At 37.4% G+C, this 18,172-nt stretch overlaps 1 protein-coding gene across 1 annotated transcript in view; it reads right to left on the bottom strand.

Moving 5' to 3' along the window:
- LOC126455869 (ATP-dependent zinc metalloprotease YME1L-like) overlaps positions 1–18,172 on the bottom strand; it is a 157,401-nt gene that overhangs the window by 76,692 nt on the left and 62,537 nt on the right. The window contains exon 8 of the mRNA XM_050091632.1: positions 12,295–12,397. Within this exon, the coding sequence (XP_049947589.1) occupies positions 12,295–12,397 (103 nt within the window). The remainder of the gene's footprint in view (positions 1–12,294; positions 12,398–18,172) is intronic.

Genomic DNA, 18,172 nt, shown 5'->3' with positions numbered 1-18,172 from the left:
TAATCACCTCTGTCAACAGTGTGGTATCAACAAATTCAGTACTACAGCCTATCACCCGCAATCTAACAGCCTAATAGAACGATGGCACTGTACCCTGAAGGTTGCTCTCATGTGTCATTCTTCTTCTTGGACTGAGGCACTCCCCTGGCTCCTTTTAGGTTTGAGGACGGTTTTCAAAGAAGATCTTAAAGCGTCAGTTGCTGAGATGGTATACGGAGAAAACCTCGCACTTCCAGCGGATTTTCTTGATGATCCTCCTCTACTTCCCGAGGATCAACTTCCCGAGTTGGTACGACAGGTTCGACAGCACATCACCAAGTTACGTTTTCCGTAACCTCGATCGCATGCTACCCCTCCGGTTTTCATTCACCCACACCTCAGTTCTTGAAACTATGTGATGCTTAGAGAAGATGCCGTGCGTCCACCCCTTGCTACACCCTACACTGGCCCATACCGGGTCCTGTCATGCCAGAAAATACTTATACGATCCTCTTTAAGAACAAACCATCTGTCGTGTCCACTGAGCGCTTGAAACCAGCATGGATCCTTAATGACACCGACATACACGATAATGAATTTGTTTTGCAGGAAACTTCAGAGGTTTGTCCTCTCCCTTCTCCACAAGCTAATCAAACACTCTCTGCAAGTCTTCTATACTTCACACCTCCGAGTGCCAGCAGTAATGAACTAGTGTTTCAAGTGAACTTGAGTGACTATGATGTGGACTCCATAAAAATACAACTTGTGGACACTTTTCTTTTTTCATTTGAAATTCAAAACAATTCTGTGCCATTTGACCAGAAAGTGTAACCCCCCCTTCTCCTTCGTCTTCCCCGAATCCTCCTACCCCTATTGCTATCACCCGTGCTGGCCGCACCGTACGGCCACCTCTCAGACTTCAAGATTACGTCATGCCTTAAATGTTTACCTTCCCTTTATCACTTACTCCTCATCACTGCTCCTATGTGCTCCGCGCTCCTCAGGGAAGGGGGGGGGGGGGGGGGCGCTATGTGGCAGAACTGCCAGCAAATATTAATATCTTTGCTTATTTGTACTTCGTTTCACTTACTTTGGTTGTTGACTAGTTGGTGTGAGACTTTCGTTATCACTGTTACAGTGATTGTCGAAAACTATTTCTTAGTGTTTTGATTTATCTTATGCCAATAAAAATATTACATAGTGAAAGTAAATAGTGTTTTCTGTGTTATAAGCATAACACGCGCCGTAAGTGTAACTGCGAAGAAACCATGGGCAATGGAAGAAATACTTCAGTTGCTCAATAAAAGAAGGAAGAACAAAAATGTTCAGGGAAATTCAGGGATACAGAAATACAAGTTGCTGAGGAATGAAATAAATAGGAGGTGCAGAGAAGCTAATATGAAATGGCTGTACGAAAAATATGAAGATATCGAAAAAGAAATGATTGTTGGAAAGATTGACTCAGCATATAGGAAAGTCAAAACAACCTTTGGTGAAATTCAAAGCAAGGGTTGTAACGTTATGAGTGCAAAGAGTGCATTGAAGGCCTCTATGAAGGGGAAGATTTGTCTAATCACATTAGCAACAGGAGTCAATTTAGAAGAGATAGGGGATCCAGTATTAGAATCATAAGTTAAGAGAGCCTTGGAAGACTTAAGATCAAATAAGGCAGAAGGGATAGATAACATTCCATCAAAATTTCTAAAATCACTGGGGGAAGTGGTAACAAAATGACTATTCACATTGGTGTGTAGAATGTATGAGTCTGGAAACATACCACATGACTTTCGTAAAAATATCATCCACACAATTCCGAAGACTGCAAGAGTTGACAAATGTGAGAATTATCACACAATCAGCTTAATAGTTCATGCATCCAAGTTGCTGACTAGAATAATAGACAGAAGACTGGAAAAGAAAATTGAGGATGTGTTAGATGATGATCAGTTTGGCTTTAGGTAAGGGAGACAATTCTGACTTTGCAGTTCATAACGGAAGCAAGACTAAAGAAAAATCAAGAACCGTTCATAGGATTTGTCAACTTGGAAAAAGTGTTCGGCAATGTAAAATGGTGCAAGATGTTCAAAATTCTGAGAAAAATAGGGGCAAACAATAGGGAGAGATGGGTAATATACATTATGTGCAAGAGCCAACAGGGATGACCAAGAAGAAAATACTCAGATTAAAAAGGATGTAAGACAAGGATGTAATCTTTCAGCCCTAGTGTTCGATCTGTACATCAAAGCAGCAATGATAGAAATAAAAGAACGCCTCAGGAGTGGAATCAAAATTCTAGGTGAAAGGATATCAATGACACAATTCACTGATGACATTGCTATTCTGAGTGAAACTGAAGAAGAATTACATGATGTGCTGTATGGAATAAGTTGTCTAATGACTACAGAATACGGACTGAGAGTTTGTCGAACAAAGATGAAAATAATGAGAAGTAGCAGAAATGAGAACATTGAGAAACTTAACACCAGGATTGATGGTCATGAAGTAGATGAAATAAAGGAATTCTGCTACATAGGCAACAAAATAAGCAGTGATGGAAGGAGCAAGAAGAACATCAAAAGCAAGCTAGAGAGAAATTTCTGAGAACATACATTTGGAGTATAGCATTGTATGGAAGTGAAACATGGACTTTGTGAAAACGAGACCAGAAGAAAATCAAAGCATTTGAGATGTGATGTTACAGACAATTGTTGAAAATTAGGTGGACTGATAAGGTAAGGAATGAGGATGTTCAATGCAGAATCGGAGGGGAAAGGAATATGTGGAAATGATTAAAAAAAAAAAAAAAGTATCACTGAATTAAAACTTCATAGATATGATACATGAAAACTACATTTTTGTCAAGTTTAAGAAATTTTTCAAAATTTTCTTATCGAAATGGCTAAATGTAACAACATATTACCACATCTTTTGGCCTGATATTTGCAAAATATTTGTACTTCCTATTATCTGAATACAGTGTAACTTTTTAGGTTGATTATTCATGAAAACTGTGGTACTGTTAAACTGTAATTCAAAAAGTTCAATAATCTTTCAGGTGAATATTTATTACATTTTCAGAAATTATTTTGTAACCCAGTTGACTGTAACTATGCTTCCATATTCATTGATGTGGTGTCAAGATTACACCAATGTTATAGAAAAAAGCCAAATGATCAGACACTAATGTTATAAAAATTTTACTTTTACTGTGTAGAACTACCACATATCACATGGTGCCTCAAACAATTTGCATTAGCACTATATAATATTTGTTTATATCATTTAAATTGCAACACATATAATTTACATTTCCCACACTGGCCAAAAGGAAAAAAATTTTTTTTTTACATTCTAAATATAAGTTTTTCTCCATTTGCCAGTGAGCAAAAATTCAGAAAAAGGAACTGTAATTCACCCCTGGATGCAGTTAAGTAGGGGGATCACTATTCTATTGTGACTGCACTACCTGGTGCATATTCAAAAATTGAGAATTTTTATTCACTGTCGATCATTTTACAATGAAATAGGCTTCATCATTGTAGTTTAATACAGGTTGTAGTATACATAAGGGTGTATAATATCAAACTAATGTCAGTTACCTGTAGTATACATGTTAAACACCACAATAATAAAATATACTACAGGAATATTTCTAAGAGCTAGTGTCCATAACTTATACTGTGATGTTGTAGTGTACAAACACTGTGCAATAATAATTGGATAGAGTATACGGGACACAATTATACAAAACATAGAAGCATAATTATACAAAATGTAAGCACACCTTGGAATGATACAGTAGAGTATGGGAAAATTTGTTAAATGCTAATATCTTCCTCAGGTATCTCAAAGAATTCCTTAATATTGTAAAATGGGTGATCTGATAGCGAGCTGTACCATGTAGTTAAAAAAAAAAAAAAAAATAGATCCACAGACCGAACATAGATCGCAATTTGTTGAAAATTTTGAGGCGGGTTCTCTTTGTGAGAATTTCCAGTTCTTGCAAACCTGTACATTGGTATATTTATATTAGCCTTAGCTCTGGTGTTGTGTTCATGAGTTCCTTCCCTAGCAGCAAAATCTGAAATATTATTTTTAACATAGAGAACAGACACATAAAAGTATAAATTTATAATTGTTGAGTGTTCTGAGTCTCTATGTATCCTGTTTTACGCATTATATGTAGCCTAGGCCTTTTTTTGTATTTTTAATATATTCTTGATATGAGGAGAGTGTCCCCATACAATCAGACCATACGATGTATAGTACTGGAACAGTCCAAAGTATGTCACGCTAAAGTAATCCGAGCACAATAAATCCCTTAGCTTCAAAATGAGGTATAACACCCCAATAATTTTTTCATTCCTCATAGCGGAGTGTGGAATTGGTGTAAATACCTAAAAGGTTTACTGATTTGTTTTCTATTTCTTTAGACATTCCCATTATGAGTTGTTGGGTTTTATCAGGACTGATCAGCAATATATTAGCTGCAAACCAGTCCAAGGCTGTATCAAGAGTTTCTTTTGTTACCCTATTCAGATATGAGATTCTTCCATGTGTGATAAGTAGTGTTGTATTATCTGCATGACATATGACAGAATGAGCTACGTTATTAATGCAAATCAATGATTGCTGCAATGAAGAAAAAGGGACCACGAACAGATCTTTGTGGAACACCTATGCTCTTTTCTATTAAGAAGAAATTTATGTTTCTGACTGAGACAAACTGTTTTCTGTTGTTTAATAAGAATGCATTATAGCTAACATGCTCCCATGCACCCCATAAAACTCCAGCTTTCTTATTAGTACGTCAATAGAAATGCAACTGAATGCTTTGCTTAGGTCACATAATAGCAGTGATGCCATATTTTTGTCTTCAAGAGCTGTTAAAGTTTGATCCACAGCTTCCAAAATGACTTCTGTTGTGTTTCTCCCCTAGTGAAAACTAAACTCATTGTTACACAGGAGGTTGTGTTCTTCAAAGTAGCTACTTATTTGTGTTTATAGCAGTGCCTCAAATATCTTGGAAAATATTGGCACAATTGAGACTGCTCTGTAGCTTTGGGGAAGGTAGTTGTCCTCCTTTTTAAAAAGTGGGATAACTCTTGATACCTTGAGTGTTTCTGGAAATGCTCCGAATAAAGCTAATGGTGCGGAGACTGCATGTACTGTCTTTTTAATGATGTAATTTGACAACCAACAGCAGTACAAAATTTTAGAATTCAAAAGTTTGAAAACAGCTTTTATAATATCAGCAGATGTCAACGTATTCAATTTAAATACCTGGCCACCTGGCAGTGGGGCTCCAATCAGGTCCATTGCTGATGAGCTTTTTGCATTAATACTGTTTCCTATTTCTGTAACTGACTTTAAAAAGTAGTGATTTAATTCCTCAGGATTTAGCAGAGCACCTTGTGTGCATTTTGGTGTGTCCTCTCATTTTATTATTGCTTACCCCAGCTGGGTGTTATCATTCTTCTTTTCTTGAATCTCTCGATTCTTCGACTAGCCTATCCATAGTTTTTAAGGGATTAATATGAGTGTCTTCTACTAAAATTGCAGTCCTGAATCAATTCTTCTTTTGATAAATAATGTAAAATTATATATTTAACATATGCATTTGCTGAATCATTTTATGAAAGAACTCCAGTTGTAATTTGCCCTAATTTTTGCTTGAAATATTTTTTGTTCGTCATATTTTATTCAATTTTCTTTGAAACCTTGTTTGTTGGGGTCCTTGTAAAATCATCAATTCTGTAAGTCCTGTTGCTACATGATGTCTTTACAATAATTACTCCAGCAATGGTTTTCTTGAAAGCTGCCTGGTAATCCCTTCCTGAATCACATATTTCTGTGTAAATATGGGGAACTGTATCCTCATAGCACACTCCTTGAAATTAATTTCTGAGTTTATTAGAACACCAATTTTCACATTTTTTCCCACATTTAAAACTAATCCTTCCTATGTAGGACAAAACAAAACTTGTGGATAAAATTACATTATTCATACATAAATTTGTCTGTGAAAATTTATTTAATGACATTTCGTGTCTCATCTTGCTGTATCATAAATTCTGAAGTTTATGAACAATGAATGAAAGGGAAAAAGTAGGGAACTGTGTTTCCAAATTCTTTGTATGTTTACTAACAAATTCACTTGTTCCATTTGTCAGCAATCAAGTGAATCTAATGAAATTTCACAAAATGATCCATTGTGCATTCACAGTAGTCCTAAAATTATTCTTATCTTTAATGTGTTATACTTCTATTCCTTGTGGATGAGTATTTCACATTTAAAATATGTGGAATCTGAAGATGATTTTATGCTTCACGTAACTGTTTTGTACATATTTCATATTGCATTGACTAAGATTCTCCAACATTCATCAACAGATGTTTTAATCAGATTTAGTACTATATTAACTTGCATTATTTTTATTGTGTGCACCATATTTATTATCAATATAAATTCACGTGGTTTAGCCAGAACGTTATGTAAATATTGGATGCGAATATGTGTGCCTATTCTCCACCCTCAAATAAGACTACGAAATGTTTTCAGATATCAAACCATCTTAACAAGAGTTATGAAGAAAATATAGAAATTAAAATTAACAAGAAAGGAAAAAAAACTAGATTTGCAACATGTCACCAGAAAAATTACTTCTTGTTTCTCTAATTGCTTACTGTCCCCAGCAGGTGAAGCAACTACTAAATTTTATACAACGGACTATGGACCAGTCCAAAGACTTTTGAGGAAGAGAAATTAATGTGTAAGTTAAACACTGTAACATTATTCCTTTGCAAACAATGTTGGGTAAAAATGTACTACATTTTTGTATTATAATGAATCACTTTTAGTTTTGCTGTTATCAGCTGTAAAATTGCTATAGCAAGAACAAACACAATTTATGGGACATAGTACTTCATAGAGCAACATGTAAGATAAAATGAAGTACAGGTTGTCCATAGCACTGAACACATCAACTGGACAACAGACAACAGTAATACAGGTCACGGAAGAGGCCGAGGAGACAGACAGATGGATGGGACCTCGCCAGGGGCTCCCCTCGACAGCTGGGTAGGTGGAGCCCTAGTAGGCTAAACCTGCTTTGCCTCCATAGCTTCTGTAGCTGCACACAGAATGTACTGCTTCTCTTATTGTTGACGTCAGCATGTTGTCCTTCTCAGTATTTTTTGTGCTTCTATGCTGTCTGCAGTGCAGACAGCTGTGGTGGCCCATAACAGGCCTGACTTTGCCGCTCCTCGACTGAGTTGGGAACATGTTACTCTGACAACTGCTTGGCAGCCACTGGCATGATGGTCAGCACTGCCTCTGCTAATCTCTGCCGCTTCTTGGCCAGGTGCAAGACCATTTTGAGTGCTGCAGAGGGTGTGGAGATGACTGCAGACAGCTCTCCTGCATGCACAGCAGTTGCTGTATTGTGACTGGATGCGGCTGGGTTTCAGGCAGTGGCTGGGTCGTTTCCACTCCTGCCGACACCCATCATGTTGTCATCTTCTTCTCTGCACATTTTTCTCCTAGGAGAATCGACATGCGATTCTTGTAGCGTGCCCTCTCGACACATTTGCCATCACGGGCATGCCATTCTCTGATGCCCTCTTCAGTAGGGGTGGCTGTGGCAGTGTCAGCTGCCGGCGTCACCCTCTCATTTGCCAGACTCCTCGCCGCCTACGCATCTGGGCTCAGACAGCAGATGGATCAGTCAGTAGTCCTCTTGGGCAGCTGTTTATGTTGGTGAGCAACTGTGGCCTTAATAACTTCACACCTACGGTAAGTCGCTACATGTGGGCCACGAAGGTTTGCACACTTGGGCACGTGCATCCTCAGGAATGGACAGCTGCGATTTGCATGGCCACCTGCGCACTTCAAGCATACCTCAGGACAATAACAGTGGTGAGCTGCATGTCCCCCTAGAAGCACTGCACCATGCCCTTCTTTTGTTTAAGATTCTCCATGGTGACCTTATTGTTGGCCACGTATTTCAGCTGGTAGAGCCATGTGTTCTCTGAGATATTGGTGGTGATAACCACAGAGAAGGTGCCTCTTGATGTGTATCATGGGACTTGACATGCATCACATTGTGCACCTGAAGTCAAGCCACACCAGCTCCTCTTTCACGAATTCCAAATCCATCATCTCGGGGAAACCCTTGTCAATGACTTTCAGTAACTTCTTATGGATGGTGGCACGCGTATACAAGCGCATGCCCTGGTTCGACGCCTTGCTCATCATCTTGATGTAATATTCAACGTTTACAACTTGCATCCACACAAGATTTTCTGCTGCAGCCTGCACAGTAAAGTCTGCAGTCGTCCACTGCTTTATGAGTTGCAGGCAGTCCTTGTAGTCTTCAGCAACCTCAAAGACTATGGGCAGCAGCCATCGGTGTGATTGAGTGGCTGTGGTTGCTGATCGGCAGGCTGCCGCATCTTCTTCTTCTGAGCAGGCACCTTGGGCAGCGGCCATGTCTCCTACTACCTGGATGGTAGGTGCTCAGCCATCTCATCATATGCCAGCATGTCAAAGTGGTTGGCAGTTGCTGTAGGAGTTGGGGACAGCGTCATCTGAGCCTAGCCACACGTCTAGATGTAATGGTGGTCCAGGCTGTCTGCCACACTCTCATTGGTGATGACACATCATCTGCCACCAGTGGTAGAGACAGCAAGCTGCTGCTTATTCTTGGGTGCCTTTTTGTTGCCAGTTGGTGCACAGGTGCCTGAACATTTGGGCTGTTTGCCATCGAGGCAAAACAGCGCACTGACCATTTTCCTTTGCTCCTACTCATCAGCCAGAAGTGATGTGGCTAGTGTGTCATGTACTATTACGTCATATTCACCAGATCATCTTTCATCTTGATGTCTGTGGAGGGGGCCAGGTCATAGTATGTGTCAGGTCAGATTGGGCAGTCAGTGGAGCGAGCTCCTCCGAGCGGTGATGTGCCACACTGACATCTCCAGTCATCACAAGTGGAGGGGGAGGGGGGGGGATGAAGCTATAGGCTGAGCAGGCTTGACCAAATGGCGGTCTGCCACACCCATGGCTTTGTTCATCACTCCTCAGAACTTTGGGCAGGACCACAACATCTCTGCTCCCTTCCAGAGTGACAACTGAGCCTTAGGCCGAGCACTCATTTGTGATCTCTTAAGTAATACTGTTTCTATCGTGGCTCACCAGAGCATGCCAGGGGACCGACCCATATCACCTCTATAAGTGGGCCTGTGAACTGTAAGGGCATGAGACCACTGAAACCTCTCACATCATTAGTGAAGGTACATCACACCAAAAACATTGTAACAAAAATGTTAAATCCAATATCAAAAGGATAGGCAACTGGGAAACGGAGGTGATGTGTTTGTAGCAGTAGACAAGAAAGTCAAATCCACTGAGAAAGAAATTGAAGCTACATGTGAGATTGTTTGGGCAAGACTGAGTATCAGGGGCAGGCATAAAATGATAATTGGATCCTTCTATTGCCCACCAGACTCATCTCCTGATGTAACTGAAAACTTCAGAGAAAACCTCAGGTCATTTGTATGCAAGTTCCCCGATAGATAGGACACCACTCATGATGGAAATATATTGTAGCTAATGGGAACAAATAGATCTGACCTCTTTGAAGATGTTCACATTGACCAGGACACACTTGCAAAAACAATGATTAACAAAGTACAAAGGATAATTAAAACAAGCAGAAAGATATCTATGTTCAGCAAAACTAGATAAAAAATCAGAAATGTCATTTCTCAAAGAGGAACTTGAAACTCTCAGCACAGGTCAGGAGCATGTAGAGGAACTCTGGCTCAAATTTAAAAGATTAATTGACCATGCACTGGATAGACACGTACCCAGTAGAACAGTTCATAATGGGAAGGACCCTACATGATATGCAGTCACTGTAAGGATTTTCTAAAGAAAGAGCGATTACTGCATAGTAGGTATAAAACAAAGCATAGGGCTATAGACAGACAGATTTTGAATGAAATGTATTTAGCTGTCAAGAGAGCAATGAGTGATACCTTCAATGGGTACTACATCCCCGACATGTTCTACATCCTGGAGGACCTCCTCACTACGGATCAATTGGAATGCAACTAAATCTAATCTAATCTGTAGCAGAATATTGTCAAGTGATCTTTTGCAGAACCAAAAGAAATTCTGGTCTTATGTAAAGGCTATTAGTGGTACCAAAGTTAGTGCCAATTCCTAGCTAATGAGACAGGAATTGAAATTGAGGGTAGCAAAGCCAAAACTGAAATGCTTAACTCTGTTTTCAAATATTTCTTATCTAGTTTACTGAACATATGTATCTTTCGGCTTGTTTTAGTAATCCTTTGTACCTTGTTAATCATTGTTGCCACAATCGTGTCATAGTCACTGATACCTATTTCAATGTGGACATTCTCAAAGAGGTCAGGTCTATTTGTTCACATTATATACAATATATTTCCATGATGAGCTAGGTACCAACTATCTATTTTAGGTAGTTTTCTGAGAAGGCACTTAGTTAAGTTTCGCAGGGTGTGTTATCATGCCCACCACCAACAAAACTCTAATTTTCCCAATTAATTGTTGGTTGATTAAAGTTTCCACTGATGATTACAGTATGATTTGGGGAATTTACATACAAGTGAACTGAGGGTTTCTCTGAAGATTTCTGTTACGTCAGCAGATGCATCTGGTGGGTGACAGAAAGATCCAATCATCATTTTATACCCAGCCCTGATACAGAGTCTTGCCCAAACAATCTCAAATGCAGCTTCAATTTCTACCTCAGTAGATATGAGTTTCTTGGCTACTGCGACAAATACACCACCTCCACTTCCCATTTGCCTGTCCTTTCGATTACACTTAAATTTTCCCCAAAAATCTCATTGCTATCAATTTCAAATTTCAAGCAATTTTTCTCTTGTCTGAAGCTGGTTCCTTCTGCTTTATGTAATTCAGTGATAAACTGTGTGTTTGTGTGTGTGTGTGTGTGTGTGTGTGTGTGTGTGTACTGTTTTTCCAATATCTTATGTACATCTGTTAAAAACTATACATATATGTATGTGTAATTATGACATCCATACAAAGAAATTTGTCTACAGATGAATGAACACATGAATCAGTAAACAATGTTTGTTCTTTAACTTCTATTTGTAGATTTGGTAATAATGTTCAAAAAATTTTGCAATCAATGCAGTTAAATAAAAAAAGGGAATTTATTGAATTTAGTCGCTACTGATTTGAATCAAACATCATCTGTCTTGTAACAAATCAACAGGGAGCTAAACCTGAATTTATCAAATTTCTTAGTTTCATGCAAAATAACACATGTGCTGCTGCTAAAATGATGGCCAGGCAATCTGCCAAATGAAATCAAAGTAATTTTATATGATACTTGACTATCAGTCACTTACTTCTAATACTAATAATAAAACACAGAACATTTTCTATACATTAATGTAACTATGAACATTTTCTATACATTAATGTAACTATGAATGTGGTTTGATAAGTCTGGTAAATTTCCATGAAAGAAGGGAACATTTTCATTCACCTTTGTGGATTAATGAATTTAAATGTGGTTGGATAAACACCAAAGTCAAAACACAGCCTGGCCATCCAACTGAGGTCACCACAAAGCAAACCATTGCCAAAATTCATGATGTGGTAATGGAAGACTGCCGAAAGAAAATTCATGAGATTGAAACAATGAAAACTCCTGGTTGAAATACAAACAATATAAGGAAAAGAGAGATTTCTATTCACCATAAAGATGACACATTGTGTTGCAGACAGACGCAATAAAAAGACACTAAAACATTAGCTTTTGGCCAAAGCCTTCTTCAGAAAAGGAAACATACACATATTCATTCACACAAACAAGCGCACTTCAAGCACACATGACCACCATCTCTAGCAGCTGAGATAGGAGCTCCGATGGGATGAAAAAGCCGGAGGATTGCTGGACCAAGTGCATGACCCTCAAAGGATGCTATGTTGATAAGTAAGGCAAGTTGTTTATGAAACAGTTGTGGTGTAGAGCGCCATAAATATCAATATTTGTTCTGTGCGTAAGTGTGCTATCTTTGAGGAGAGGGCTTTGAGCAGGATGTTGGATGCTAACGGCAGTTAGCCTCCGGACTTGTATCTGTGTAGAAGCTAAGTGAGAATAAATCTGTATATGAGAGAATTCTAGTTGTTTACCTACAACTGTACCATATTCCCTCACAGTGTTTGTTGCTTTTTTCCAGGCTTTTCAAACCACACTGGTAGAACACAAACTATCAATTTTTGGAGTAACTTACTGTTACTTCAACATCAAACCTTCCTGGACGGATAAGAGCTTTATCTAAACAATCCCTCCTGTTTGTAGCTCCAAGAACAATCACTCCCCCATTCTGATCAAATCTGCAACAGAGAAAATATGTAGAAAAGACAAATTTAAATGTAGAACAAATAAGAGGAAAACAATAGATTATCCCAAACAGAAGAAATAACTGACAACAAAAACCATGTATATAGACAACACACATACAAAGGATATAATTATTTAATGCCTAGGAGTGGATAAAACAAAATACTCTCAGAAGCTTAATTCCATGCTTCACAACAAACCAAAGGTAAAAATCTATTGCAGAAGCACTAACTAGTTTTGCCCTTCAATGGATTGTACACAGCTTTTCTAAGTAACAAAATGCTTCAGAATGAGCAATATCACCACTTCTGACTATTTCATATATTTTGCAGACTGTAGTTGCAGAGGAAATAGCAACGACTGAGCATGGTAGTGCAGTAAAAATGTTTAATTTTCTGAAAATTTTTGTCTGTCACAGACAGTGACGTGTAAACCTTGTTATTAATATCTACTGAAAAACAAAGATGTTAATGTCTGTGAAACCATTATAAATATAATGGACAATGAAACTTTTATAAATGTAATGGACTTTAAACTCCCTTGTGATTAAGTCTCATAGACGACTAGGTCTTGTTGGGAATTAGGTTTTTCTTGATTGCTATTGCTGAACTGTATTCTTAAATGTGTCTGACTTGGATGTGTAGACTGAATGTCCATTAAATGTATAAAAAAATATTTTGTTGCATTAAGACTATTTCATTCCAAAAATTTTTCCAAGTTGGATAAAAAGAAAAGATAAATTTTATTTGGTAGAAGTGAGGTAATTAATTACATATGTTTTTCATTTGGTTCACAATTATTTAAAAAGCCATTTTGTGTGCAATTACTATTTGCATATTATATTCATTAGAGCCTACAGTTATTTATTTTTCTCAAACTCTGATAACTTTTATGAGTGCATTTATTGCAAGGGGAAACTTCATTTCTTTCCACTGCCAGTAAAATACCAAAAAAGTTGTTCTCAGGCTGTATGGATATAACTGGGATTGAACCAGAGCTATAATGTGGCTCCAATTTTCTTATAATGTTACACCCAAAGACAGAATTTCAATAAATAATTTTACATAACATTTAATTCTTGATTATCAGATTCAGAATATAAAGTCAGTTTCTCATAATCAAAGACAGTAATGTTATAATTGGAAACTGTGGCAGGATTGCCAGTAAATTAAAAATATTTATGAGAATATTTATTGTATATATATTGTAAAATTGAAAGTTCTATAATTTTATTGTGTATCCTCTTTTTCATGTAAGCACACACAAATGAGACAGACCACAACAAGGATAAAAACTAATTAACCAGGAGAAGTAAAGAGAAGTTCAAATAAAAAAAAAATACCAAGGAAATTATGCACATTATAGATTGCAGTACTTCAAGTAAGGAAGCCAATGTTCAAGACAAAATTCTGTGAAATAGGGATTCAAAAGTAGATGCAAGTGGGATTTTTCTCTTTTTCTTGTGATTTCTGAAAAAGTGTGTGAAATTTTAATAACTTATTAGTGTTAGCCGACCTCGGGGAAGATCAGTTTGGATTTCGTAGAAATGTTGGAACACGTGAGGCAATACTGACCTTACGACTTATCTTAGAAGAAAGATTAAGGAAAGGCAAACCTATGTTTCTAGCATTTGTAGACTTAGAGAAAGCTTTTGACAATGTTAACTGGAATACTCTCTTTCAAATTCTGAAGGTGGCAGGGGTAAAATACAGGGAGCGAAAGGCTGTTTACAATTTGTACAGAAACCAGATGGCAGTTATAAGAGTCGAGGGACATTAAAGGGAAGCAGTGGTTGGGAAAGGAGTGAGACAGGGTTGTAGCCTCTCCCCGATGTTGTTCAATCTGTATATTGAGGAAGCAGTAAAAGAAACAAAAGAATAATTCGGAGTAGGTATTAAACCCCATGGAGAAGAAATAAAAACTTTAAGGTTTGCCGATGACATTGTAATGCTGTCAGAGACAGCAGAGGACTTGGAAGAGCAGTTGAATGGAATGGACAGTGTCTTGAAAGGAGGATATAAGATGAACATCAACAAAAGCAAAACGAGGATAATGGAATGTAGTCAAATTAAGTCGGGTGATGCTGAGGGAATTAGATTAGGAAATGAGACACTTAAAGTAGTAAAGGAGTTTTGCTATTTAGGGAGTAAAATAACCGATGATGGTCGAAGTAGAGAGGATATAAAATGTAGACTGGCAATGGCAAAGAAATCGTTTCTGAAGAAGAGAAATTTGTTAACATCGAGTATAAATTTAAGTGTCAGGAAGTCGTTTCTGAAAGTATTTGTATGGAGTGTAGCCATGTATGGAAGTGAAACATGGACGATAACTAGTTTGGACAAGAAGAGAATAGAAGCTTTCGAAATGTGGTGCTACAGAAGAATGCTGAAGATAAGGTGGGTAGATCACGTAACTAATGAGGAGGTATTGAATATAGGATGGGGGAGAAGAGAAGTTTGTGGCACAACTTGACCAGAAGAAGGGATCGGTTGGTAGGACATGTTTTGAGGCATCGAGGGATCACAAATTTAGCATTGGAGGGCACCGTGGAGGGTAAAAATCGTAGAGGGAGACCAAGAGATGAATACACTAAGCAGATTCAGAAGGATGTAGGTTGCAGTAGGTACTGGGAGATGAAGAAGCTTGCACAGGATAGAGTAGTATGGAGAGCTGCATCAAACCAGTCTCAGGACTGAAGACCACAACAACAACAACAACATTAGTGTTGGACACCAAAAGATGGCAGGGTTTTGTTCAGACAAAAGTTTCATGTCAATGCATCATTAGATTGGTTTTTTCCAACCCCTCATTGTATGATTAATAAAGCAAAATACTATGCCTCTTGTGATAGGTGAAGATTTTAATTTCAGTTATTTACTCATAATTCATGGAAGTGGGACACTTGCGAACAAACAGACTGTAAAAATTACTGCTGGTACGCAACAGAATATGAAGAAAAATTTTGTCCACCTCACAAGGAAACAGACTGCTAAGATGAATGACATTTTGTTCACCTCACAAAGGACTAAACAGCAAGTATGGACAAAAATTTCAAAAGATTTGTAAATGAACAAGCAGTGCAAATTGGTACTAACATCCAACAGTGAATGATTAAGGTTTTCAAGCAACTCCCTAACAAACAATCTGCTCAACTCAATAAATTAAATACAAACCTAGAAACAATAATGACAGAATTAACCAATTTAAAACTTACAAGCAAATGTTTATCAGAATGCACAAAAATCAGAAATGAAAGAACTGAAAGATAATCAATCAGAACTACAAAATATCATACAGCCACTAACTTCTCAGAGTAGCCATGTGAATAGTTAATTTGTTAGCTGGCTGCATGATACAGATGAACATGTTACAGAGGCTTAAGCACTCAAAGGAACAAGAACAATGATGAATTCATTAACTGTCTACATCAGAAAGATGCTCAGGTTAACAAATTTTCGAAAAATGAAATACAACTGGTCATACGGAATGCAAATGCACACATTGCAGCTAATTGTAAAGAAGATAGTGAAGGAGTTACAAATCTGAATTAGGTCACGTTAGGTCTATGATCTCACAGGAACTTCTGAAATGGAAGGAAAGTATGGTGGCTCATGTAAGCAAGCTACAGCAGGAGCTGTTCACTGTACATAATAATGTGGGAGAGACCTCTGCTGCTGCAGCTAGTGGTAACAATGAATACTACACTTTGTCACAACCAGAAACATTTTATCAGGAATCAAGTAAACACACAAGCCCTTATATGAACTACCCACAATGTGAATCAGGGACAGCGAATGCCCATACATGTAAGCCTTTAAAAACACTGTCAGTTTCAGTTCTACATACTGAATAAAAAAGCACCACAGCCAGTTGTATAAATAAAGAGTTTTTGTAGATCCTCCCAAGGTCATGGACAGATGCCCAGGAAACATAATTTGTTGTATCACATTTTCAGGGTGATGGAGCCTTTTGGGCATCTGAAATTATAGGCTGATGTGATTCATATGAACAATCTGAGAAAGCTTTTCTAGCTCAGTACTGGTCTCCCTGTATTAAGGAACATCTAAGAAAAGAATAAAAAATCTACCCACCAAGAGGCGGCAGGAGAACACACACACAAAAGGATTTTGCTTTAAAGTTAAATCCTTTTGTGTGTGTTCCCCTGCCGCCGCTGGTTGAATATATTTTCTATTTATCCATTTACATTATGTTATCAGTAATTGATTATTTTTGTTATTATAAGCAAAGAATAAGATAATCTAAAAAATTCAGCAATAAACAGGAAATTTAAAGAAGATATTTCAAAAAAATATATAAATAAAACTCGAAATTGAAATGATTCAATACTGACTAGGGATGTGATATGTATTCTCAAGATAAAATTGGTTCTGCACCTAAAATAATAACTGTTCCATGCTTCCAAAACAGATATGGAACCATTTATGTCAATGGTTTATTCAGCTGATTTGGTGGATGGTGGAAATCATGCTTTGCATCAATGTCTTAAAATGGACCCCATTCAGAGGAGGACAGAACACATATAGATAGCAAGGATCACTCAGAAATATCTGATGAGCACAATTCAGTCACAGACAATTTAGTTTAATTCTGTGATACTGTTACCATGGAAAATTTGTCTTTTTGGAGTCTTTAACTTGTTATTACGAAGTCTGTAAGTTTTGGGACTGACATTATTCTGCCCCTAAGGGCAACAGGGATTACTTTAGTCATTATGAATATACAACATACATTTAAACTTTAGTTGTGAAAATTTTAGTCTTGCATTTGTTGGAAGAATTAATTAGTATCCTTAAAAGTTAATCACGCTAAACTGTTGTCATACATTTACTTGTCTTACAGGCAGATCAGATCGGTGAATATAACATTTTAGCTCTGAAGCAAGTGGTGTCATTAAGTACAGTACCTAACTGAATAGTCAAGCATGCACACACTATTTAAACCTAACAAGTGGAGACAAAAATATTACAGAAAATATATCATCACAAAATATAAAAATATCTGTAAATAGTGTGTGTAAATCTGGATTACAATAACATTCCCTTGGTAAGTGAATAGTGTGCTATTTGATACGAAATGTGTTACTAAATATTTCTCATACAAAAATATGGAAAGCACAAGTACAAAATTTATATAAAATAATTTAACCATGGCATTATGGATATTAGAATTTGCAATTTTTTCCATGGCTGCCAAATGGTGGGAATGCCTGATAATGAGTGGGTTAGAAATGAGGGAAGAGCATTTTCCATCCAGACAATAAAATATGTTCATTCAGATATGTAGGTTTGGAGATATACCAACTCCATTCATAAAAATCATGATGGTCAGCTTTGTGAAGGCAGATGAGTGGCAACTTGTTTATGTGGTAATGGCGAATGTCAAACATAAGAAGCAGATTGCACAACAGGTATTAGAGGGTTACAGTATCTGCTTCTTCCAGAACTGCAATTTGTTGGTAAGACATAGACCACGTTCACTTAATTCTGTGAAAAAATTAAACACTATAAGAAGAGTGAAGAAAAAAATATAAGTGACAAACAAACGGAGATTAAGAAGTACTTTAGATGAGTTCCAAACTGTACCATCGGCCAAATGCAAATTACCAAGTGGTTTAAACCGATTAGGCAAGAAACAATCAATCAAGTCGTTAGCCAAACGAAAATTATGAAATAGTTTAAACCGAAGAGGACAGATGTGGATGAAGCAAAACTTATACAAGCTCCAGAAGTTCACTCACCTGCTGATTG

The sequence above is a fragment of the Schistocerca serialis genome, chromosome 1, assembly GCF_023864345.2.
Source record: "Schistocerca serialis cubense isolate TAMUIC-IGC-003099 chromosome 1, iqSchSeri2.2, whole genome shotgun sequence".
Classification (NCBI taxonomy): Eukaryota; Metazoa; Arthropoda; class Insecta; order Orthoptera; family Acrididae; genus Schistocerca; species Schistocerca serialis.
The sequence above is the reverse complement of the archived record's forward strand: the minus strand, read 5'-3'. Positions and strand labels throughout refer to the sequence as shown.